The 20,841-nt window shown below is 48.2% G+C and overlaps 1 protein-coding gene and 1 long non-coding RNA gene across 4 annotated transcripts; one reads left to right on the plus strand and one right to left on the minus strand.

Annotated features, from left to right (window-relative positions):
- Positions 1 to 826: 826 nt before the first annotated feature.
- MEAF6 (MYST/Esa1 associated factor 6) lies at positions 827 to 11,022 on the minus strand. Of its 3 annotated transcripts, XR_006575115.1 has the most exons (8): positions 10,870 to 11,022; positions 9,892 to 10,007; positions 9,194 to 9,281; positions 8,446 to 8,491; positions 6,847 to 7,039; positions 2,755 to 2,812; positions 2,085 to 2,118; positions 827 to 1,587 (listed from the first exon to the last, which is right to left on the minus strand). XR_006575115.1 is itself a non-coding variant. In XM_044997997.1 (7 exons), exons 1-7 carry the CDS (start codon positions 10,963 to 10,965, stop codon positions 1,579 to 1,581), a joined length of 582 nt encoding a protein of 193 aa, XP_044853932.1. In that variant the 5' UTR covers positions 10,966 to 11,022; the 3' UTR covers positions 827 to 1,578. The 3 variants fall into 3 exon arrangements, 2 of the variants coding, with proteins under 2 accessions (XP_044853932.1, XP_044853933.1); XM_044997997.1 differs by lacking the exon at positions 2,755 to 2,812; XM_044997998.1 differs by lacking the exons at positions 827 to 1,587; positions 2,085 to 2,118; positions 2,755 to 2,812 and adding an exon at positions 2,898 to 2,946.
- A 1,094-nt stretch (positions 11,023 to 12,116) lies between these two features.
- LOC123355309 lies at positions 12,117 to 20,693 on the plus strand. Its single transcript, XR_006575050.1, has 3 exons — positions 12,117 to 12,559; positions 12,677 to 12,863; positions 18,326 to 20,693. It is a non-coding gene; the product is annotated as an uncharacterized LOC123355309 (long non-coding RNA).
- The last annotated feature ends 148 nt before the right edge of the window (positions 20,694 to 20,841 follow it).

Here is a 20,841-nt window from a genome sequence, read left to right on the forward strand (position 1 = left end):
GTGGACAGATGACTACACCCTGCTGTTACTACCAGCACAGCTTCCATTCCAGCACAGTGCCCTGCAGTGTCTCTCTTTGTATGTCCATCACATCCTTCCCACAGACGCTGGCTGGGAGAGGCCGGAGTTTTTCAGAGGTCAGAAAAGGTTCACCAAAGATTCTCTACCAAGTTCATGCCTTTCTGCAATCCCTGCTTTGGGCCAGGATAAGGGGAATTAGCACAGGAAAAGCTGTTGTGGGTCTTCCATGCCACCCAGGCTGAGTAACCAAAACCTCAAGGCCAGGGCTTTGGAGAGGTTTAAGCAAGTGGGCACAACTCCCTTCCAGAGACTGTAACATGAGAACAAAGATGCTAAAACCCCACTTGGCCCCAGGTAACACCGGCGAGTGGTACTCAAAGCTCTGTCCACAGGAAAAGGCAGTACCATGTTCCTGACCCTAGATAGGACACTCATCCCTGCGTGTGGCCGCACTGGTTCTGAGAACAGTCCCAGCTGCTTACCCATTACCAAGAGGTATTCCTGCAACGTCAGCAAGTGGTCACTTCTGCCCAAGATCTCTCTAGTTGTGAGTCGTGAATAGTTAGCACATTCGGAGGCTAGCTCCTGGCTCCCTTCACAGTCACCACTGTTGTGTGTATACAAGGAGGAGTGAAGGAGACAATTCTTAAGAAGCTCATGGAGCCGCATAAATACACAATATCTGAAAGTAGAGGAATTCAGGAAAACCTCACAGACTAAATGGAGAAGAATGATGGAAATTCTTGAGTGGCTTAGAACAAACAAAACATAGAAACATCTCCAGCTGCAAAGCAAGACACGAGAAGAGAGACAAACGTGACTTTTATTGTTTTATATACAAATGACAGACGTTTGTATTAAAAAGAGAATCCACCCAACCTTTAAGAGCAAGACGGCTTTGAGCTCCAACCGTGCCCCGAACAAACCGGAGGGGAAGTGTTAAAATCAAAGATAAAGGAAAAGGGTGAGCCACTTTCTTCTCTACTAAGGTAAGAATTCAAGTGGATCGTTCTGCAAAATGAACAGCCTAATCAGATTTAAGAAAGAAAAATCAAAAGCCAATTTGTCAACTGTACAGTTTGCTTTAAAAAAACCAACCAAACAAAATATCAGTATCAAAAAAAATAACCTAACAGATTTACAACCTGCATGGGACACATGGAGCCACGCCCCCATTCCGGTATAAAATGAAACAACGACATCTCTCAATGGTTATTACAGACAATGGTGATGGCAGCAGCAAAACCAGCTGATTGCAGGGTGAGTGTTGCCAGCTGTGGGGGAAGAATGTCGCACTCGGGAACCAGAGATTGGTGACACCACAGCTTGGTCCTCCTGCATTTCAGGTGATTTTAAATGACACAAAGTACATGGTCCAATGTAGCCAAACAAAACTATTACCCCCCCCACACGCTTTAGTACTTTTGAGTGAACTACTCCTATGTGCAGACACTCGGTGGGAGAGCTGCCCACTGTGCTCATTCAGTCGACTGATGTTTTTCTTAGTGTGGACTCAATGTGGGGGCCTAGATCCAGGAAGCTTCGGCACCGATGAGTCTAGTAGTCCTGCAGATAGGGGAAAGGGCAGAACATTAATATCCCCCAAAGTACAACTCTGCTCTCAGAGCTGGGAAACTCAGCTTTCACACGCAGCCACGTGACGCGCACACATCATTCCTTGCAGGCAAACAGAGAGAAGAGAATTTTATTGTAGCTGAACACCCTCATCCGCACATCAAAATCTTCAACTCAGAGCTACATCACCAACAGTTTTCAATTGACTCGATCAACAATCACAGCTAGAAAGGGTGTGAAACCATTTTTCTTGAGTAAAATATATGGGGCTCTCAATTGTCACCAACATCTGGTAACAAGCAACGGATAAATCTAGCTATGATAAATCCAGAAGGAAATTGCTCATTTCACACCAACTATTCCCCCACCATGAAAATATAAGAGCATAAACCATGAAGGACGCAGACTCTAGAGTGCTGGGGATTAGCCTGCAACCTCAGAGTACAGACTAACAATAAAAATAGTGACACAGGAGGACTGATACTTACAGCTCGTGGCTTTTTGTTTAACTTGAGATCAATCCTGTGATGGGAAAGATAAAAGAAATGTCCATTTCAATACATTACACTTCAATAGGGGTTCCAAGAACCAGCTACAGCATATGGCACAGGCTACAACAAAGGCTATTTGGTTAATTCAACCCACGTTCTCCGAATCGGCCGAGCCGAATCATTGTCCCAACATTACTGGGCAAGGACCAACAACATCAATGAGAGCAGACTCTTTACACCTTGCCGAAATGCATAATCCACCCACTCAATCAGAGAAACAGTTATCAAAGGTTCATAATAAAATCACAGGGAAGTTATGCAGCGTGCAAAAATGGGATTAAAATGCATGCTCTATGTTAATTTGTTAGAGATAGGTGTAACTATGCCACAGGCAATTATTCAGACATAGTGGTAATAGTTACTTACTTGAAATATACAGAGAGAGAGAGGATTTTGAGACAACAGGTATTATAAAATCAAGGGGATTGGCTTTATTACATTTCTCCAGAGGGAAATATCCAAATTTACGCCACTAATCTCTTTAGGAAGCAAAGCCAGAAATCAGTTTTTAACTATTAAGATAAAGTTTCTCTACTTAAAAACGAAATAAAGAGGCAGAAGAGTAAAGTTGATTGAATTTTGCTGAAGTTATTAAATAAAATGTTACCTCCATCATGTTTTTCTGTTTTTTAAAAAACCTTCCCAGCCTAACCTAATATACATACCTACAATTAAACAGATAAACTACGGGTTAGAAAGGTCTCAGAAAGGCACATCGGTGTCTACACACTAACAAGACAGCACAAGTACTAATTCAAGTCAAACTTACTCAAAGTCATAATCAAACATGCCAGGCGGGCTGAGGGGCAGCATTTGAAAGGAAGAAAGCAATAGCCATTAATATACTAATTAATTCAATAAATAGGTTGATTAGCCACCCTAGCGAGATTATTGAAAAAAATAAAGCCAATGTCCAAATGCCATAAAGTTCTTATTTTATATAGAATATGTTATTTATTTATTTACCAGAATTTGGCACAAAAAAGCACTCCGGACTCGGCAGTGCAGAGCCCCCCTCCCCAAGTGGATTGCTGGGAAATGAGACGTTAAACAGAGGAAGAGTGGTTTATGAAGGTATTTTTATATGCAGAGAAGGAAGCCATCAGCTACTTGGAGTTGCACGTTAGCTCCCAGACAGAGACAGAACTTTCTATGCACGCAAAGACAACCAAGGGGGCACTCAGAAAGCAGAGGCTCTCTCCAGATTATTAGGGCAGAAGCAAAGAAGTTGGTTCAGGCAGCTAGATGGAGGCTGTCATAGAAATATCTAGCAATTTTGCATTCAAATATGGTTGCATGCACACGAGCGCACGCACGCACGCACGCACACACTTTTCACTTATAAACCTAAAAAGAAAACATTGTGAATTGCTTGAATCTAGTTACCAGTTACACTCCCATCAGCGGACTCTAGCATCCACCCCCCCCCCCCCACACGCACACCCACCATGGTGCTCTGTTTCCAGAGAGCTCCTCCTGGAAGCCAACAACTGTGTTTGTTAGAAAGAGGGAAGTTAATACCATTAAAATGTCATGTTAAGTCCTAACTTAGTAGCCTTGTTGCAAATGAACTTCTAAGAGGAAGCAGCATTCCTGCTGAATGTGAGCTATTCCTCAGCTGATGCAAGTAGCTGAATATGGGGCATGCTGGTAGGTAATGGTATCCCTGGCACTTGCACAGCAGAGTGGAACTAAGGGCCCCATGAGCAATGGCCAACATCTTTCACCTGGTTCACAGTGTACGGATGCCAGACATGAGAGCTGGATATTCAGCCACGCCGGACCAGCACTGCTGGCAGAGCTGGTGAGGTATAACATAGGAAAGCTTGGACTACTTTGCAAGCAGTGTCAACCATGCCTGAAGACAGCCCATTCCAGTGGCCCCCAATGCTTCAGTCAGCACTCGGCTTATGCAAACAACTGGGAGAGCCTTGAATCAGGATTTGCAGTCAGAGGGCAGCCCCAGTGACAGAGTTTCAAGATTTCTTGTACAATACTTTCATCTCAGGACAGTCAGGAGAAATGGGCAAACAAGCAGGTGTCTGTGTCCGAAGAGCATTTCCCACTATATTTCATTTCAAAGCACCTAGAGTTACATCATTAATTTCTGATGACTAGCTTCATGTTCCTGGTCGGTGCCTGGAAATTTTCCTTTGCTGGAAGGATTTGAGGAAGTAGTTAGTAAGAACAGTCAGTTTTAACGTCACAGAGCTGTATCAAATACAGTTAGTCTTGTCAGATTCAGTAACTGGCCACACTAAGGCATTTTAGAACAACAGTCAATTAATTGTAAGTGACTTTGTATTACACCTCTACCTCAATATAACGCTGTCCTCGGGAGCCAAAAAATCTTACCGCGTTATAGGTGAAACCACGTTATATCGAACTTGCTTTGATCCACCAGAGTGCGGAGCCCCGCATCCCTGGTGCACTGCTTTACCGCGTTATATCTGAATTTGTGTTATATTGGGGTGGAGGTGTATTTAGATTTCTCTCTCTGCTTTACATTCTAGGATCATAGGGACTGCCATACCAGATCAGATCAGGCTTCCATCTTGTTCAATGTCCTGCTTCCAACAGTAGTCAGAATCAGCTGCTTCAGAGGAAGGTACAAGAAACCCCATAACAGAATAACTGGCCCAGAGGGGGAGTTTCTTTCTAACGCCTGTCACTAGTGGTTGGCTTATGCTCTGAAGCATGAAAGTTTATAAAGCTTTTATCAGTGTGTCAATGTAACTGTGAACTTTCTCATAGCAGTAAGCATTTACGGGGGCAATCTGAATCTTACTATGCCTTGGTCTCAAAGATATCGCATAGATGTGAGTTCCACAGGTTAAGTATGCTTTGTTTCAAAACTAGTTCCTTTGGGCAGTTTTAAATGTGCTGTCTATTAGTTTTACAAGATGTCCCTTTCCTCTTATATTGCGAGAAACTTATAATGTTATTTACCCCTTCATATAACACAAGAACCAGTGGTCACCCAATGAAATTAATAGGCAGCAGGTTTAAAACAAACACGTGGAACTCATTGCCAGAGGATGCTGTGAAGCCAAAAGTATAGATAAGTTCATAGAGGATAGGTCCATCCTTTGCTATTAGCCAAGATGATCAGGAATGCAACCCTACGCTCTGGGTGTCCCTAAATCTCTGACTATCAGAAACTAGGACTGGACAACAGGGATGGATCACTCGATAATTGCCCTGTTCTGTCCATTCCTTCTGAAGCATCAGGCACCAGGTCACTGTCAGAAGACAGCACACTGGGCTAGATGGATCATTGGGTCTGATCCAGTATGGCCGGTCTCATGTTCTTAAATTATTGTTACTTCGGAAATTGTTTCTAGCTACCTACAGGAAAATCCAAAAAAGTCTTTCTAAACTACTTCATGATTCCTAGCTCATGAGGAACTAAAAGGAGATATAAGTGAGCAAACATTTTTAAATTTTAAGATTATAACAGGAAGGAAATCCTGGATCTAAGAATTAAAGAGACACTGACACTACAAAATCCAGTCAACTTTAAAAAGTGAGTTAAAAGTATTCAGTGTAGTACTCAGGCAAAATACCTGCCCATAACCCAGCAATTCCCAAACTGTGGGTTGTGACCCCAAATGGGGTTGCGCCACCAGCAGATGGGGCAGCAGCGATCCCTAGTGTGTGGAAGATGCCATTTTGCTCTGCAGTGTGTCCTCACATTTATGGCGCATGTGAGGTCATGAAGCCTGAAGGACACCATTTTGCTCTACAAAATGGCATCCTCCGCACAGAGTGACTTTGCATGCACCATACGTATGAGATCACATTGTGCGGAGGACACATTTTGTAGAGAAAAATGGCATTATCCATGTGGTGTGACCTCACACGTACGGTCTCTAATAGGCTATCTCTAAAGCCACCGATTTCAGAATTGGCCACCCAAGGGCAACCAAGTGAAGGCTGTGAGATCTTTACTACTTCTTATATGGCTGTGAAGCCAGCTTCCTTCCAACTGCGTTCAAATGAACGTGAAAAGCAAGGCAGCTCCAGAACACCACATGGAACAAAGGCTCAATCTGGAGCCAAATTACAACAAAAATGGCTTGGAATCAAAATTTGGATAAAAATATCCAGGATTTCCAGGACTTTTATAATCACTGGATTCCCAAAACACTTCCTGATCCTCGTCCCCAAACAGATATGCCAACGTCCCTACCTCACTCAGTTCCAGAGAACAAGATGCAGGCACCAAGGGGACTGGATTGTAACCTCTCCCCCTGGGAGCGAGGCCAGTATTATTCTGCTTTACAGACTGAGAAATTGAAATGGCACAGAAAATGGAGGGGTGCTGTCCCAAGGCCACACAGGTATCTTATCAGAGCCGGGATTAGAAATCAGGAGCTCTTGCCATCCAGTACCCTGCTCAGTCCACTAGCCCAAGTGTTTCTAAATGCCTCCCACTCTTGTCCCTCCCGGAGATTATGGGAGGGGGGCCAGATAGGTTGTCTGATGTCACCCAATGAATGTCATAAATTTGATTCAGTGACTTGCCGGTTAACATGAAGAGAGAAATCAGATTGTCATTTGAGCTTAATGACCCCAACTAACCAGTGGTCTGAACTGCTCATTGCTCTAATACATTTGGCTACTTTCAGGCAATAAAGCCATTTTGGCAACAACCAGCTGTTCAGAGGACGTGGTGAGTGCAGCTGGCCCCACTAACCTGTGTCGATTTTTGTTCTTCCGTTTTTTGTGGCTGCTGTGGTGACTCCCCGAGGAGGTGGAAGAAGCGGCTTTCTGGGGTTTCACTCCCTGCACAGACCCATCCAGCTCTTCAGTATCCTCCTGGTTGGGCTCATTCTCCTGATTGTGAAAGTCTGGAGAAGTATCACTCTCTGTCCCACTACCTGGCTCGCCTAGAACACAACAAACCCAGAAGAGCACAGCTGTAACTTTCCAGCAGTTCAGCTCCGGTGAATCCTTTCGCACTAACAATAAGAAAGCGCTGAAGCCAAATCCTGAGTAGAGCTGCAAACCGCATATGGAAGCCACATGGAGGGCAGCTTAAAGTCTTCAGTATATAGCACAGAAAAAGGTCACTAAGCGTGACTAAGCAGCATTTCCTCGGTATGGCAAGTTACCCCCTTAGAAACTGATGCATGCTAGAATCAAATCCAATTAAATCAACACCTGATTCAGGAACCACCCCAGTAAAAATGTATTTACTGCATAATTTAGTATTTCTATAGTATATGCCACACAATGCCCTTAAGCACCCAAGAAACAAAGCCATAAAAACAAAAATTCTCAGCCCCAAAGGCAGAAAGCTGGCACTGCACCTAGTTGTGCCAATAATCCATTTTATTGTGGATTAAAAGTTAGTGCATGTAAAACTCAACCTCTGCATCAAAGCCGAACAGTTAGAGGCTGTGCTAACTCAGGAGGGAAGATGTAAACTTGTGTGAACCTTGTGACAGATGCCAGGGGCTCTGTGTGGCAAGCACTCAGATCCACTGACAATTACTTACCATTTAATGGCAGGGGAAAAAAAATGCCAGAGCTCCAACCCCCAGAGCCTCATCTCCTAAAAATACCAAACCCACTTCACTTGCAGACAGCAACTCAAGCAGACACAAAAGATAATGCCATTGCTAAAAGAGAGGTCTACATTTTAATTTTAATGTATACACTTGTAAGAGTACAATGTGACCTTATTTAGAGCAACACAATTGCTGGGGTGTGAAAAGCAACACACCTAACCGACAGGGAATCACAAGGACCAGTAAAACAGTGCTGGAAGGGGAACTCTCTAACAGGACCATAATTACCCTCGGTCACGCACGTGGTAAGGGGAGAAGCGTAGGCGCTGACTCCATGGGTGCTTCAGGGCTGGAGCACCCACGGAAAAAAATTAGCAGATGCTTAGCACCCACCAGCAGACAAACTCCCCCTCTCCACCCAACCCCTGCCCGCAGGCAGCCCGCACTGATCAACTCCTCCCTCTCCCTCCCCGTGCCTCCTGCACACTGAGGAACAGCTCCGTGGTGTGCAGGAGGCGCTGGGAGGCAGAGGGAGGAGCAGGGATGGGGCATGCTCAGGGGAGGGGGCGGAAAGAGGCGGGGAAGAGGCCGGGGTGGGGTCTTGGGGGAAGAGGTGGAGTTTGGATCGGGACTGGGGCTGCACGGAGGTTGAGCACCCCCAGGGAAAATTAGAAGCCGGTGCCTGTGGGTGAAGAGAACTGACATGTGACCCAATTCCTCAGGAAGCAGTTTGCTTCATTCCAAGTTAGTCAGATGGTGAGAGGAAAGAAGAAGTAGCTTACGCTTTTCAATGAGCTGGTCCTGAACACCGGCCAATGCACTGACTGCCTAGAAAATCAGAAGGCGCATTAATAAAGACAGATTCCCATTCTTTATTTTTTTCAAGCTCTCAAAAACATGCAAGGCCTCTCACAGAACAAGAGGTGGTTCTTTGGTCTCTGCTCCAAAGAACTTGCAGTCTAAACTCAGCATGTCATGACAGGAGAGGGCATTAAAACCAAAAAGGAAGAGGAGGGAGAATGACAATGAAGGCAGGAATAGGATTGTGAGGCACAGAAGTTTCTTGACTGGTCTGTCACCCGCTCCCTCCTCTCAGAGGCATTTGGGCATTGTGGCAGGTGTGAATTTTATGGGAGTGTGGAAGAAAGCTTGGAGATGCTTGTGAGTGAAGACAGATCAACACAGCCATTGAAAGGGCACAAACTATGCCCAGGGGACTAGTCCTAAGAACAGGGAGAGATCAGGGGTTTCCTCTCAATGAGGCCAAAGACAACAGAATAAACAGGCTATTATCCCCTTGTTAGGTACAAAGTGAACAACTGAAGGAAACTCCATGAAGAACAACTCAGCACAACCTGGAAGAAAGAAGAAGAGAGAGAAATGACAGAGGGTACAGCGCACAATATATGATCTGTTCAGCTCAGATTTGTCCATCCCAGTGTTCATGGGCAAAGGCCAGGCAGTTTTGCCCAGGAAGCTCAGGACTTAAGTTGGCATTGCACGCTGTCAGGTCACAAGCACTGTACTCACTGCTGCTGAGGTGACCGAAGATTTGCTGAAGAGTCGTTCAGCTTCTTTAAATTTCCGGTTCCTTCGGTCGTTTTTGCTGTTCGAGTTTCTGAAATACACAGCATGGTCTCATTGCAAATACTCAGTCACCATGTCAGATGGTGTTCTGTTCCCTTACCTACCTACACAAGGCATAGCCTGCAGGTTAGGACAAGGCAGGACAGACACTGCAGCGCAAGGACACTGTACAAAAGTCCCTAATGGACCAGCCACTAATCCCTGGGAATGCCCTGCACCCATGTCTTTACTGTTATCGGAAGAGAAATCATGACTGCTACATGCTGTGTCCCCTGAAAACATATGGAGACGTGGGGAGTTCCACAAGTCCCCAGTACCCATATGGCTCCCTTTGGTGCTGGGAAGAGGGGGTTTAGATACAAGTGCACAGAGAAGTTTCAGTTGCTGATGTAGTTTCAACTGGTCCACAAACAAGGTATCTTAAGAGAAACAATGCCCTGTGTATTAGCTAACCTCAGCGACCATCCCAATCTGTTTTTGTTTTTTTTTAAAGTTCTGCTTATCAAAGCTGTTTAGAAGCCAGAACCTCAGGACTGGGATGGAAACATATTACAAAAAGAAAAGCCCAATTGTTACATGCCAGAGTGAAACTACTATCCCCTGAACCAGGGCACCCAGAAAAGTCACCTCTCTCCACTCACTTCTGGTTTGTCAGGTAGCGGTCCCAGCCACGGATGATGTTGCCGTACATCTGGGTGTCCTCTAAGTAGCTGCCCTCAAAAGCATAGATCTGCCTCTCCAAATTCGCTAGTGTCTCCTGGTATAAGAAGCACAGAACAAAACAAGAAGAGGCTAATGCCAGCACATCCCCAAAGCTGGTCAATGACCCACGGGTACCATTGCTGGCTATAGCCAAGGGACTCCCAGGAGTCTGCAGAGCTCTGGACGTGGGTCAGCTCCCCCAGATCTCACAGTTTACGCCTGCTGCAAGGGAGCAGGCAGGGAGGGGTGGGAACAGATGGAAAAGGGGGAGGGGAGAGGATGCAAGAGATGACTGTAGATTTGTGCCTGTTGCCATGGAAACGGTACCCCCCCAATACCGCTACTCTCCAATGTGCCTTCTCTATCCCTCCCCCGTTTCCCAATCCCCCCCCCGATTCCCCCATCCTCACTGCCCCCCAGAGCTGGTGCACCCCACCCCACACCCCAATCCTCACTGCCCCCCCGAGCCCATGCACCCCATCCCCCACCCCAATCCTCACTGCCCCCCAGAGCCGGTGCACTCCGACCCCCACTGCCCCCCCGAGCCCATGCACCCCATCCCCCACCCCAATCCTCACTGCCCCCCAGAGCCGGTGCACTCCGACCCCCACTGCCCCCCAGAGCCCATGCTCCCCATCCCCCACCCCGACCCTCACTGCCCCCCAGAGCCGGTGCACCCCAATCCTCATGCCTCCCATCCCCCACCCCGACCCTCACTGCCCCCCAGTGCTCTCTAGCCCCATTCCCCAGAGGCCCCCTCGCCCCGCGGCGGGGCTGCGGACCCAGCTCGACCCGGGGCGCTGCCGGGAGGGCGGGGGCGGGGGGGGAGCGCGGCCTAGCCGCCCCTCGGCCCGCGGCCTCTCGTAGCGCGGGCGGCAGCGGGGCGGGAGGGGGCCGCCGCGCTCCCTGCCCCTCACCGCCAGCTCCTGCTTGCGCTTCACCAGCTCGGCCAGCTCCCGGCGGGTGTCGGGGATCTGGGGGGGGCCCCCGGCCTTGGTGTGCAGCGCCGCCATGATGGGCTGCGGCCTGCGGCGGGGCGGGAGCCGCGCCGGGAGGAGGGGGCCGCAGCCGGGCTGCGCTGCCGGCCTGGGCCGCCGGGGGCAGCGCTGAGACCCGCCCGCGCCGGCCGGATGGGCCCTGGCCCGGGAGCCGCCGCACCGAGCCCCCCCCCCAGGACCCCTATCCACCAAGCCCCCCGCACCGACCCCCTGCTGGAACCGCCGTCCACCCTGCACCAAGCCCCCCACACCAAGAACCCCGATATCCCCATCCACCCCATACCGAGAACCCCGATATCCCCATCCACCCTGCACTGACCCCCCCTCCTGGACTGAGAACCCCAATATCCCCACCCATGCTGCACCAAGACCCCCACCTTGGGATCCCCCCACACTGACTCCCCAGACCGAGAACCCCAATGTCCCCATCCACCCTGCACTGACCCCCCCCAGGACCACCCCACACCAACCCCCTGGGATCCCCTGTACTGAGCCCCCCACCCTGGGACCCCCTGCACCCCAAGCCCCCCCAGGACACCTATCCACCCTGTGCCAAGACCCCCACCCTGGGACCGCCCCACACCAAGAACCCCGATATCTCCATCCACCCTGACCAAGCCCCCCACCCCAGCCCCCCCTGCATTGAGCCCACCCTTGGGACCCCTCCACATTGAGCCCCCCAACCCAAGACCCCCCATCCACACTGCACTGATCCCCTCTGGAACCCCTCTGTACCGAGACCCACCCCTCATCTCCATCCACCCCGTACTGAGCACCCAGAGCCTTCCCCCAGCCACCCTGCACTGAGTCCCCTATGACATCCCTATTCACCCTGCAACCAGAGCCCCTACCCCCACTTATGTCCATCCAGAGTTTCCCCACCCCCAGGACCCCCATCCACCCTGCACTGAGCCCTCTATGGCACCCCATTCACCCTGCATCCAGAGCCACCCAGCACCTTCCACCTCAGCCATGCCCCCCACGCCCATCCACCCTGTATGCAGAGCCCTCTCCAGCCCCTTGCATCCGACGAAGTGGGTATTCACCCACGAAAGCTCATGCTCCAAAACGTCTGTTAGTCTATAAGGTGCCACAGGATTCTTTGCTGCTTTTACAGATCCAGACTAGCACGGCTACCCCTCTGATACTCCCCAGCCCCTGGCACCCTCATCCCCCCTGCACCAGAGCCCTCCACCCAATACCTGGCACCCCCACCAGGGATTCCCTCCCCAGCCCCTGGCACCCTCATCCAGCCTATACCCAGAGAAGCACTAAAACCTGCCACCCCATACTCAGTTCCACACAACCGCCCATCCACCCCTTACTATGCATTTTGAATTAGAGGCACTTCTGTATTTTCACTACTTAATACTTTCCTAACAGAAACAGTTTTCATTAGCCTAGTCAACACTTGCTGTTCTCTGGAGTCAGGTTAATCTCTTACAGTGACCTTACTGTAATCTTATCAGTTGTTCTCCAAATAAGCTTGCCTTTAATTAGCCCTGGTTACTAACTATGCAAACCTCACATTACTTTGTTTTGCTTCTCTAGCAAAACAATCAGTTAAATGTCTTGTAAAGAAAACGAACCTCCCAAGGGGCGTTGTTGGGTAGGTCAGAATTTATTGAGATTTTTGAATGAGTTTGTCTGGATGTTTGTAATGTCCTTCCTTGTCCCCTTGGAACATACTGTAGCTTGTCAATGGCTCTGCTCCTGCTACACACAGGGTACGTCTATACTACCCGCCGGATCGGCGGGTAGGAATCAATCTATCGGAGACCGATTTATCATGTCTCATCTGGATGCGATAAATCAATCAGTGAATTGACGCCCATATTCCACCTCGGCAGGAGGAGTAAGCAGCGTCGACGGAGGAGCCACAGTAGTCGACTCCCCGCCGTGAGGACAGCCAGGTAAGTCGAACTAAGCCCTGGTCTACACTAGGACTTTAATTCGAATTTATCAGCGTTAATTCGAACTAACCGCTCAACCGTCCACACCAGGAAGCCATTTAATTCGAACTAGAGGGCTCTTTAGTTCGAATTTGGTACTCCACCCCGGCAGGTGGAGTAACGCTAAATTCGCACTTGCTAGCTCGAATTAGGCTTGGTGTGGATGCTAATCGAACTTAGCAGCTCCGGGAGCTATCCCACAGTTCACCACTCTGTTGACGCTCTGGACAGCATTCCGAGCTTGGATTCTCTGGCCAGCCACACAGGAAATGACCCGCGAAAATTTGAATTCATTTTCCTGTCTGGGCGGTTTGAATCTGACGTTCTGGTTGCACATCGGGGCGAGCTCCGCAGCACCTGCAACGATGCAGAGCTCTCCAGCAGAGGAGTCCGGGCAATCCCAGAATAGAAAGAGGTCCCCAGCATGGACTGACCGGGAAGTCCAGGATCTGATCGCTGTGTGGGGCGAGGAGTCTGTGCTCTCGGAGCTGCGCTCCAACAAGCGGAACGCGAAGACCTTCGAGAAGGTCTCTAAAGCCATGAAAGACAAAGGATACAGCCGGGATGCGATGCAGTGCCGCGTGAAAGTGAAGGACCTAAGACAAGGGTATCAAAAAGTCAGAGCGGCAAACGGACGCTCCGGAGCCCAGCCCCAGACATGCCGCTTCTACGAGGCACTGCATGCCATTCTAGGTGGGTCTGCCACCAGTGCCCCACCAGTGACGGTGGACTCCGAGGACGGAATAGTGTACCGGGACAGTTCCCCCTCCCTGTTCGCCGATGGGGAAGATGAGGAAGGGTCTGTTGAGGACGGCGCAGGCGACATCGAACCCACTCCCGCTTTCCCTGACAGCCAGGATCTCTTCATCACCCTCACAGAGATCCCCTACCAACCGTCCCCGCCCGTTAACCCGGACTCGGAATCAGGGGAAGGATCAGGCGGTAAGTGCTACAAACAGGGATACATTTATTTTTTTAAGAAACAGGGATATATATAAAAAATAGAAATACTATATAACAATTTTTAAATATGAAACTAGACAAACAGCAGGTCTACACAAACAGCAATGGAGCAATAGTCCTCTGGGGATAGTTCAAAAAAGCTCTCAGAGAGCAGCTGGAAAAGCCTCAGCAAGAGGTTTCTTGGGAGAGGTGCTTTATTGGGTGCTCCGTTGAAGCACACTCTTCCGCGCCAGGCCATCCTCAGGTACAGGGGGACCATCGCCTCGACGAGCATGGCAGCGTATGGTCCTGGTCTGTGCAGGGCTTCTGTTAGCATCCGCTCTCTCTGTGTGCGCCTGACACGCCTCAGGGTGATGTCGTTGTGGAAGTGCTGCATCTAATTAGTGGAATTAGTGTACTGTTACTATTGTGCATGGTAGACTTTTACTTTGCATAAGAATGACCCTCGCTTAACAGAGTTTTACTTTGCATAAGAATGACCCTCGCTTAACAGCCACGTGTTGCAGGCCACAGAGGAAACGCATACAGGGGTCTTTCCCGTTCACTGGTGGGAGGTGCCGCATAACGCTCATCTTTTCTGCTTTGCACATTGCCTCCAGCAGGAGAGCACAGCTAAGCAGTAACTGATAAGCACTCTGTACTGTAAGGCTTACCAGGACTTTGTGCAAGAGGGATGCAGCTGTCTCTCCTCGCTTGTGCACTATCCAGTGCAATCGCGCCGCCAATGAGAGCGTATTCCGAAATCTCGGACTAGTTCCGAGATCTCCTGAGACTTGGTTCCCTGTTTGGTCTTCTTAACTGAAACTGACTAGACTGTGTTTACTGTTGGAAAACATGTATTTGTTCAAGGAAATCACCTACTTTTTCGCATCACACAGCTTCGGGTCCTTCCCGGACTGCCCCGCCATCCCCCTCGCAGAGGCTGGCTCAGATTAGACGCCGAAAGAAAAAGACAAGGGACGACATGTTCCAGGAACTGATGGCCAGCTCCAGAGCGGAGGCGGCAGAGCAGAGACAGTCGAGGGAGAGCCTGTGTCAGCAGCATCGCACACACATGGAACGGGAGGATAGGTGGCGGCAGGAAGACCAGCAGGCGACTCAAACGCTGCTTGGTCTAATGAGGGAGCAAACGGACACGCTCCGGCGCCTTGTAGATGTTCTGCAAGACCGCAGTCAGGAGGAGAGAGCCCCCCTGCAGTGCATCTGCAACCGCCCTCCAACGCCAAGAAGTCCTGTCCCCCCCTCACCCAAAGTGACAAGACGGAGGGGCGGTAGGGGCCGTGAGAACTGTCCCTGCACCGCAGCACACCGATAATGTTCGAGACAACTGTCGCACTGTAAATTTGTACAAGCTCTTTCCTTAAAGCATCAACCAGTCCCAACTCCAAGTTTAAACCCCCCACTGTGTACTACATTATTAAAAGCGGTTTTGTGTTACTGACTGTTTCCGTCATGTTTCTGGTGTCAGAAGACTTTCTGTTGTTCTGTAGGGGGGGGGGGGGGGTTGTAATTTCACTGCATAGCCCACAGTGCCATGCTACAGACTTGGCTGCAGGGTCAACTGCAGGGCACACACAGACTGCAGTCACTAGGCACCAGGGACAGTCTGTGTGGTGTATGCTGCCCCGGGTCTTTCCTTGATGTGTATGCTTGTGCAGGGTCCTGGTGCCTGACATCCCAGAATGTAAAGGCAGGCTTCCCTTCACATGCACTTGGACCGTAGTCACGATCCTCCCCGGTGCCCTGAGCCCCAAAAAGAGACCTCATCCAGGGGCAGATACTCACCCTTCCCCCACACCCCTCACCCCTTCCAACGCCCAAACCCACAGCCGTCATGTTAACCCCTATCCAAAGACGGCACCCCTCGCCCCTTCCTGCAAACCCACCCATCAGTGCACACCTTAACCAGCACAGAGTGCTTCCATGTTTCAACGAAGAAAGAGAAATGCAAAGTCAACGAAAGATTTATTATTAATTACTAAAACATGTCCTTAGTTTTAAAACGTCCTTCGGAACTGGGGGAAACTTGGTTTATGATCAGGCTCTCTTAAAATCAAGTGGACAGTCACAGGTTACCCTGCTCTGCGAGGAAACTCGCTTTCAAAGCCTCCCTGATGCATATCGCTTCCCGCTGGGATATTCTCTCAGCACGGGTGTCTGGCTGATCGTAAACAGCAGCCAGGCGATTTGCCTCAACCTCCCAAGCGGCCAAAAAGGTCTCGCCCTTGCTCTCACAGAGATTGTGGAGCACACAGCAAGCAGCAATCACTACGGGGATATTCTTTTCGCTGATGTCCGAGCGAGTCAGTAAGGTCCGCCATCTCCCCTTGAGACGTCCGAAAGCACACTCCACCACCATTCTGCACTTGCTCAGCCGGTAGTTGAAGAGTTCCTTGTCTCTGTCCAAGGCGCCTGTATAGGGCTTCATGAGCCAGGGCATTAGCGGGTAGGCCGGGTCCCCGAGGATCACTGTAGGCATCTGCACATCCCCAACCGTTATTTTGTGGTCCGGGAAGAAAGTGCCTGCCTGGAGGCGTCTAAACAGACCAGAGTTCCTGAACACACGCGCGTCATGAACCTTGCCCGCCCACCCGACGTTGATGTTGGTAAAACGTCCCCTATGGTCCACCACAGCTTGCAGCACCATTGAAAAGTAGCCCTTTCGGTTAATGTACTCGCTGGCCTGGTGGGCTGGTGCCAGGATAGGGATGTGAGTCCCATCTATAGCCCCACCGCAGTTTGGGAATCCCATCGCGGCGAAGCCATCTATGATGACCTGGACATTTCCGAGAGTCACTACCTTTGAGAACAGTTGCTCAACGATTGCGTGGGCTACTTGAATGACAGCAATCCCCACGGTAGATTTGCCCACGCCAAAGTGGTTCGCTACTGACCGGTAGCTGTCTGGCGTGGCAAGTTTCCAGAGGGCTATGGCCACTCGCTTCTGCACACTCAGGGCTGCTCGCATCCTTGTGTCCTGGCGCTTCAGGGCAGGGGACAGCAAGTCACACAGTTCAAGGAAAGTGCCCTTACGCATCCTGAAGTTTCGCAGCCACTCTGTGTCATCCCAGACCTGCAGCACTATGCGGTCCCACCAGTCTGTGCTTGTTTCCCGGGCCCAGAATCGCCGTTCCACACCATGAACTTGACCCATTGCCACCATGATCTCCACTGCCCGGCGTACCCTGCTTTCTGAGAGGTCTGCGCCACTCTCCTCACCGTGCTGCCGGAGCCTCCTCGCCCGGTTTCTCAGCATCTGACTGTGGAAGAGGTGGACGATAACGTGCGAGGAGTTGACAACGGCCATAAGTGCAGCGATGATCGCAGCGGGCTCCATGCTCGCAGTGCTGTGGCGTCCGCGCTGTAACCGACCAGACAAGGGCGCGAACAGATTTCCCGCCGGCGCTTTCAAGGAAGACAGGGAGGGCGGGATTGACGGTTCAATGACGACACATTTTTTCCCCCAGCATGCATTGGGGGGAAATCCCACAATTCCAATGGGCAGCGGGGAGTGCGGGAACTGTGGGATAGCTTCCCACAGTGCACCGCTTCCAAAGTCGAAGCTGGCCCCGTGAATGTGGACTCAGAAGTTCGAATTTGTGTATTTAGTATGGATACACAAATTCGACTTCATAAGGTCGAATCCACAAATTCGACTTAAGTAGATTCGAAATAGTCCTGTAGTGTAGACAAGCCCTAAGATACTTCACGTAGCTGAAGTTGCGTATCTTAGATTGACACCCCCCCAGAGTGTAGACCATCCCACAGCAGTGTGCTCTTCCCTCTCTGATTTCTGTGCATTACCACTTACTTTCCAGAAGATTTAGAAATACTAAAGCTACATCCAACAAGTGGCTTCATTTGCTCCACTTTTGCTGAAGATTCAAGTTACTGACACCAACTAATAAGCATGTGACACACAGGAGTGCCAGTAAGGCCCTGTCTGCACTGGAAAGTTGTACTGCTCTAGCTATATTGGTATAATTAAAGCAGTACACGCCTCTAGTGTGGATGCAGTTAGGTGACTGGAAAGCTGTGCTAGCCCCATATAGCTAGTCCTGTATAGGACAGGGAATAAGCTATACTGGTGTAACTGCATCCACAGTTTGTACCAAGTATCAGAGGGGTAGCCATGTTAGTCTGGATCTGTAAAAAGCGACAGAGTCCTGTGGCACCTTATAGACTAACAGACATATTGGAGCATAAGCTTTCGTGGGTGAATACCCACTTCATCAGTATCAGTTAAAAATAAATCTTAAAAAAAAAATCAACCCCCCACCCAACATAGTTACATGAGTACAACTGTCAGTGTAGACAGGCCTATGGCAATGACTTATTTCATAGCTCATCATGTAACATGGATCAGGGTTATTAAAGTTTCTCTCTCAGCAGTAGTCAGATATCCAATGGGTCCAGTAATTAACAGCATGTCTCTCATTTGTTCTTTGTAACCTCTACAGCTGCCCAGCTGATCCCAGCTTCCTCAGCACCCCTCCCCCCGGCCATTGATCTGGGAAGCAACTACTCTCTTCCTGCTCCACATCCTTCTCAAGACTCACCTCTCCCAGAACACAAAGAAGTCAGCCAAATAATGATGGCTAGATTAAAGGGTATATGAAGAAAGGCTTTAATATAAGAAATGGAAAAACTGTATATTGATATGTGTTCCCTTCCCCTGTGCTACTGCAGTATTAATAAGTACAGTAATATCCGTGCACTGGCACCTTTGTTAAAAAACACATTCACCATACCATTTAAAGCAGGGTCTGATGACATTCTAGAATTTTAATTTAAAATGGATTTTATACATTTGACTTGATACAAACGTAACATACTTTTGAACATACTGTATGCTAAATACTGTGCCATTTATAACGAAGTGTAGACACAACCATTCAAGAAAGATGCAACTGGTATATTTCCACATACTGTAGTAAAACAAAGGTTTTCCAAAGGTAAAACCCCATTCCAAATGGAAAGATGTCACAAAATGTAAACCTCTGTGATGCTTAGCAAATGGCAGCTAGCTTGAACTGCCTTAAGGTATTTTTAAAAGATGCAGGCTTTTAAATAATTTAAGGAAAATTAAAAACAGATTTGAACCAATACTTCAATCACCAACAGTAAAACATTACATTGGTAGTCACTGGGCTGGCACGTGCCCACATTGGGGCAAGCTGGTTCCCAGGAAAAGCAGGACAGAGTGATGGAAAGAAATACTGAGTAAAATTCTAATATTGTCCAAGCAAGTCAATTTATGGGCCCAAACCTGCAAACACTTAAGCACATCAGTTGCTTAATAGTCCTAACTTTACATACATGCATATCTGTAGGCATCCTAAGTGTTTTCATGGCCTGATACAAGGAGTCATCAGATTTTACACTAAAAAAGGCAAGAAATCACTTGCACGTAAATTTGGATGTTGCATTTAGAAAGAGTTGGTTTTCACACCACCACTCAGTGTTGATGTACTACAGTTGTTAGATTCCACCACAAGAAACCTGTTTGGTCTAGCATAAAAAAACACCAACTGATGCAGTACAGCAAAATCAAAATAGTTTTGTGCTATTGTACACAGGGTAATCAAGTCTGAAAAGGGTAATTCACAAATTATCACATCGTACAGTATTTAGGAATGTCACTAGACATTTCATCATACTTCCCGACCCATGACTGGACAGGACTTCAGCCAGAAGCAAATCGATGCCACTTCTTAGATGGAGCTGATAGGGTCACAAATCAGCAACATTCAGGAAGTGTATAAATAGTGAACAAATCTGAAAAAAGTGATCTCATATTTTTCATCTCACCTTTACATCACAGCTATGAGTATCTGAGCTCTGTCTCTTCTCTTTGTGGAAGGAAGATCCATTCTAATGGGCCAGTGTTGCATTTATTAAAAAGAAATAAGTACTGCACTTTATTAGGCTTTATATATTCTGTTTTGTCTAACTAGGTTAAACTTGTTGAGCTAGTTTCAGCCAACATTTTAATTTTAAAAATAATCCAAAATGTGCTGGTGACATTTTCTGAAAAAAGTAAAGATTTAGGGCAAACTAGCCCATCTTTCTGATTTAGTATTGGTCAAACCTGTCAGGTCATATATCTAATACGTTTGGTGATCTCAGCACTCCTTAATGGATATATGTTCAAATTCCAGAAGATACAACACAAGTGGAAATCACGGACACTAAACTTGGTTAGATATCATGCAGCCACGCAAGGGTTTCAGGCATTGCCCAGCAATAGCAGATGTGCACACAGCTCTGGTTTGAGCCATATGCACCCCACTCTCACTTTCAAAACAAACTCACTGCATTTTTAAGAGTGTACAGATAGGATCTGCCAGAGAAGAACATAAAATCACCTAGCTGGAGTCTTTGGTGACCTCAGTTCCTGATGGGTGTACATGCAGATTACAAAATAAACATGCAACAGCACAGGTGGCACACAGACACCAAAAACTAGGATGGCTGGGGTGCTGCTGGTAGAAGTGAAAGACTGCTCAGCTCTGTGAGAAGTATACTCAGCGCTGGTTTGAATTACATCTGATCACTCTGATTTTAAAGCAAACACACAACATAATCTTCAAGTGTACACATGCAGATCTGCCACTGAGCCATGAAACCACATTAATGCCATTTGTAAAGATGAGAGATTTCATCCTGACTGGTACTCCTGCTTTTTATGATGAAATAAAGTAGTACTATAGTATTAACAAAAAATAAAAAGTAATGAATTACCAAACTGTAATACAATTCTAGAATTATCTCTGTTTCACCTATCTAGCCTTTCCTTGCTGAATGTATTACAGCATTCTAAACAATTTATACTCTTAATATTAGAATTTCCCCCACCCTATCTTTTTGTATTTGTGGGTTTTTATTAAAAATATATATAGTATCTATTTCAGAGAATATAAAGCAAAACCAAGTTGGACACTAGAAAAATGTTACAACTAAAGGCAGCTAGGGC

Source organism: Mauremys mutica, chromosome 23 (genome assembly GCF_020497125.1).
Source record: "Mauremys mutica isolate MM-2020 ecotype Southern chromosome 23, ASM2049712v1, whole genome shotgun sequence".
In the NCBI taxonomy this organism is placed as follows: Eukaryota; Metazoa; Chordata; order Testudines; family Geoemydidae; genus Mauremys; species Mauremys mutica.

What these genes read in the sequence shown, in the direction of transcription:
- MEAF6 (XM_044997997.1), bottom strand. Translation starts at nt 10,965, where the DNA reads ATGGCGGCGCTGCACACCAAGGCCGGGGGCCCCCCCCAGATCCCCGAC. An exon ending in CTTCGGTCACCTCAGCAGCA is followed by an intron (nt 8,492 to 9,193) that starts GTGAGTACAGTG and finishes CTGATTTTCTAG; the next exon opens with GCAGTCAGTGCATTGGCCGG. An exon ending in GGACCAGCTCATTGAAAAGC is followed by an intron (nt 7,040 to 8,445) that starts GTAAGCTACTTC and finishes GTTGTGTTCTAG; the next exon opens with GCGAGCCAGGTAGTGGGACA.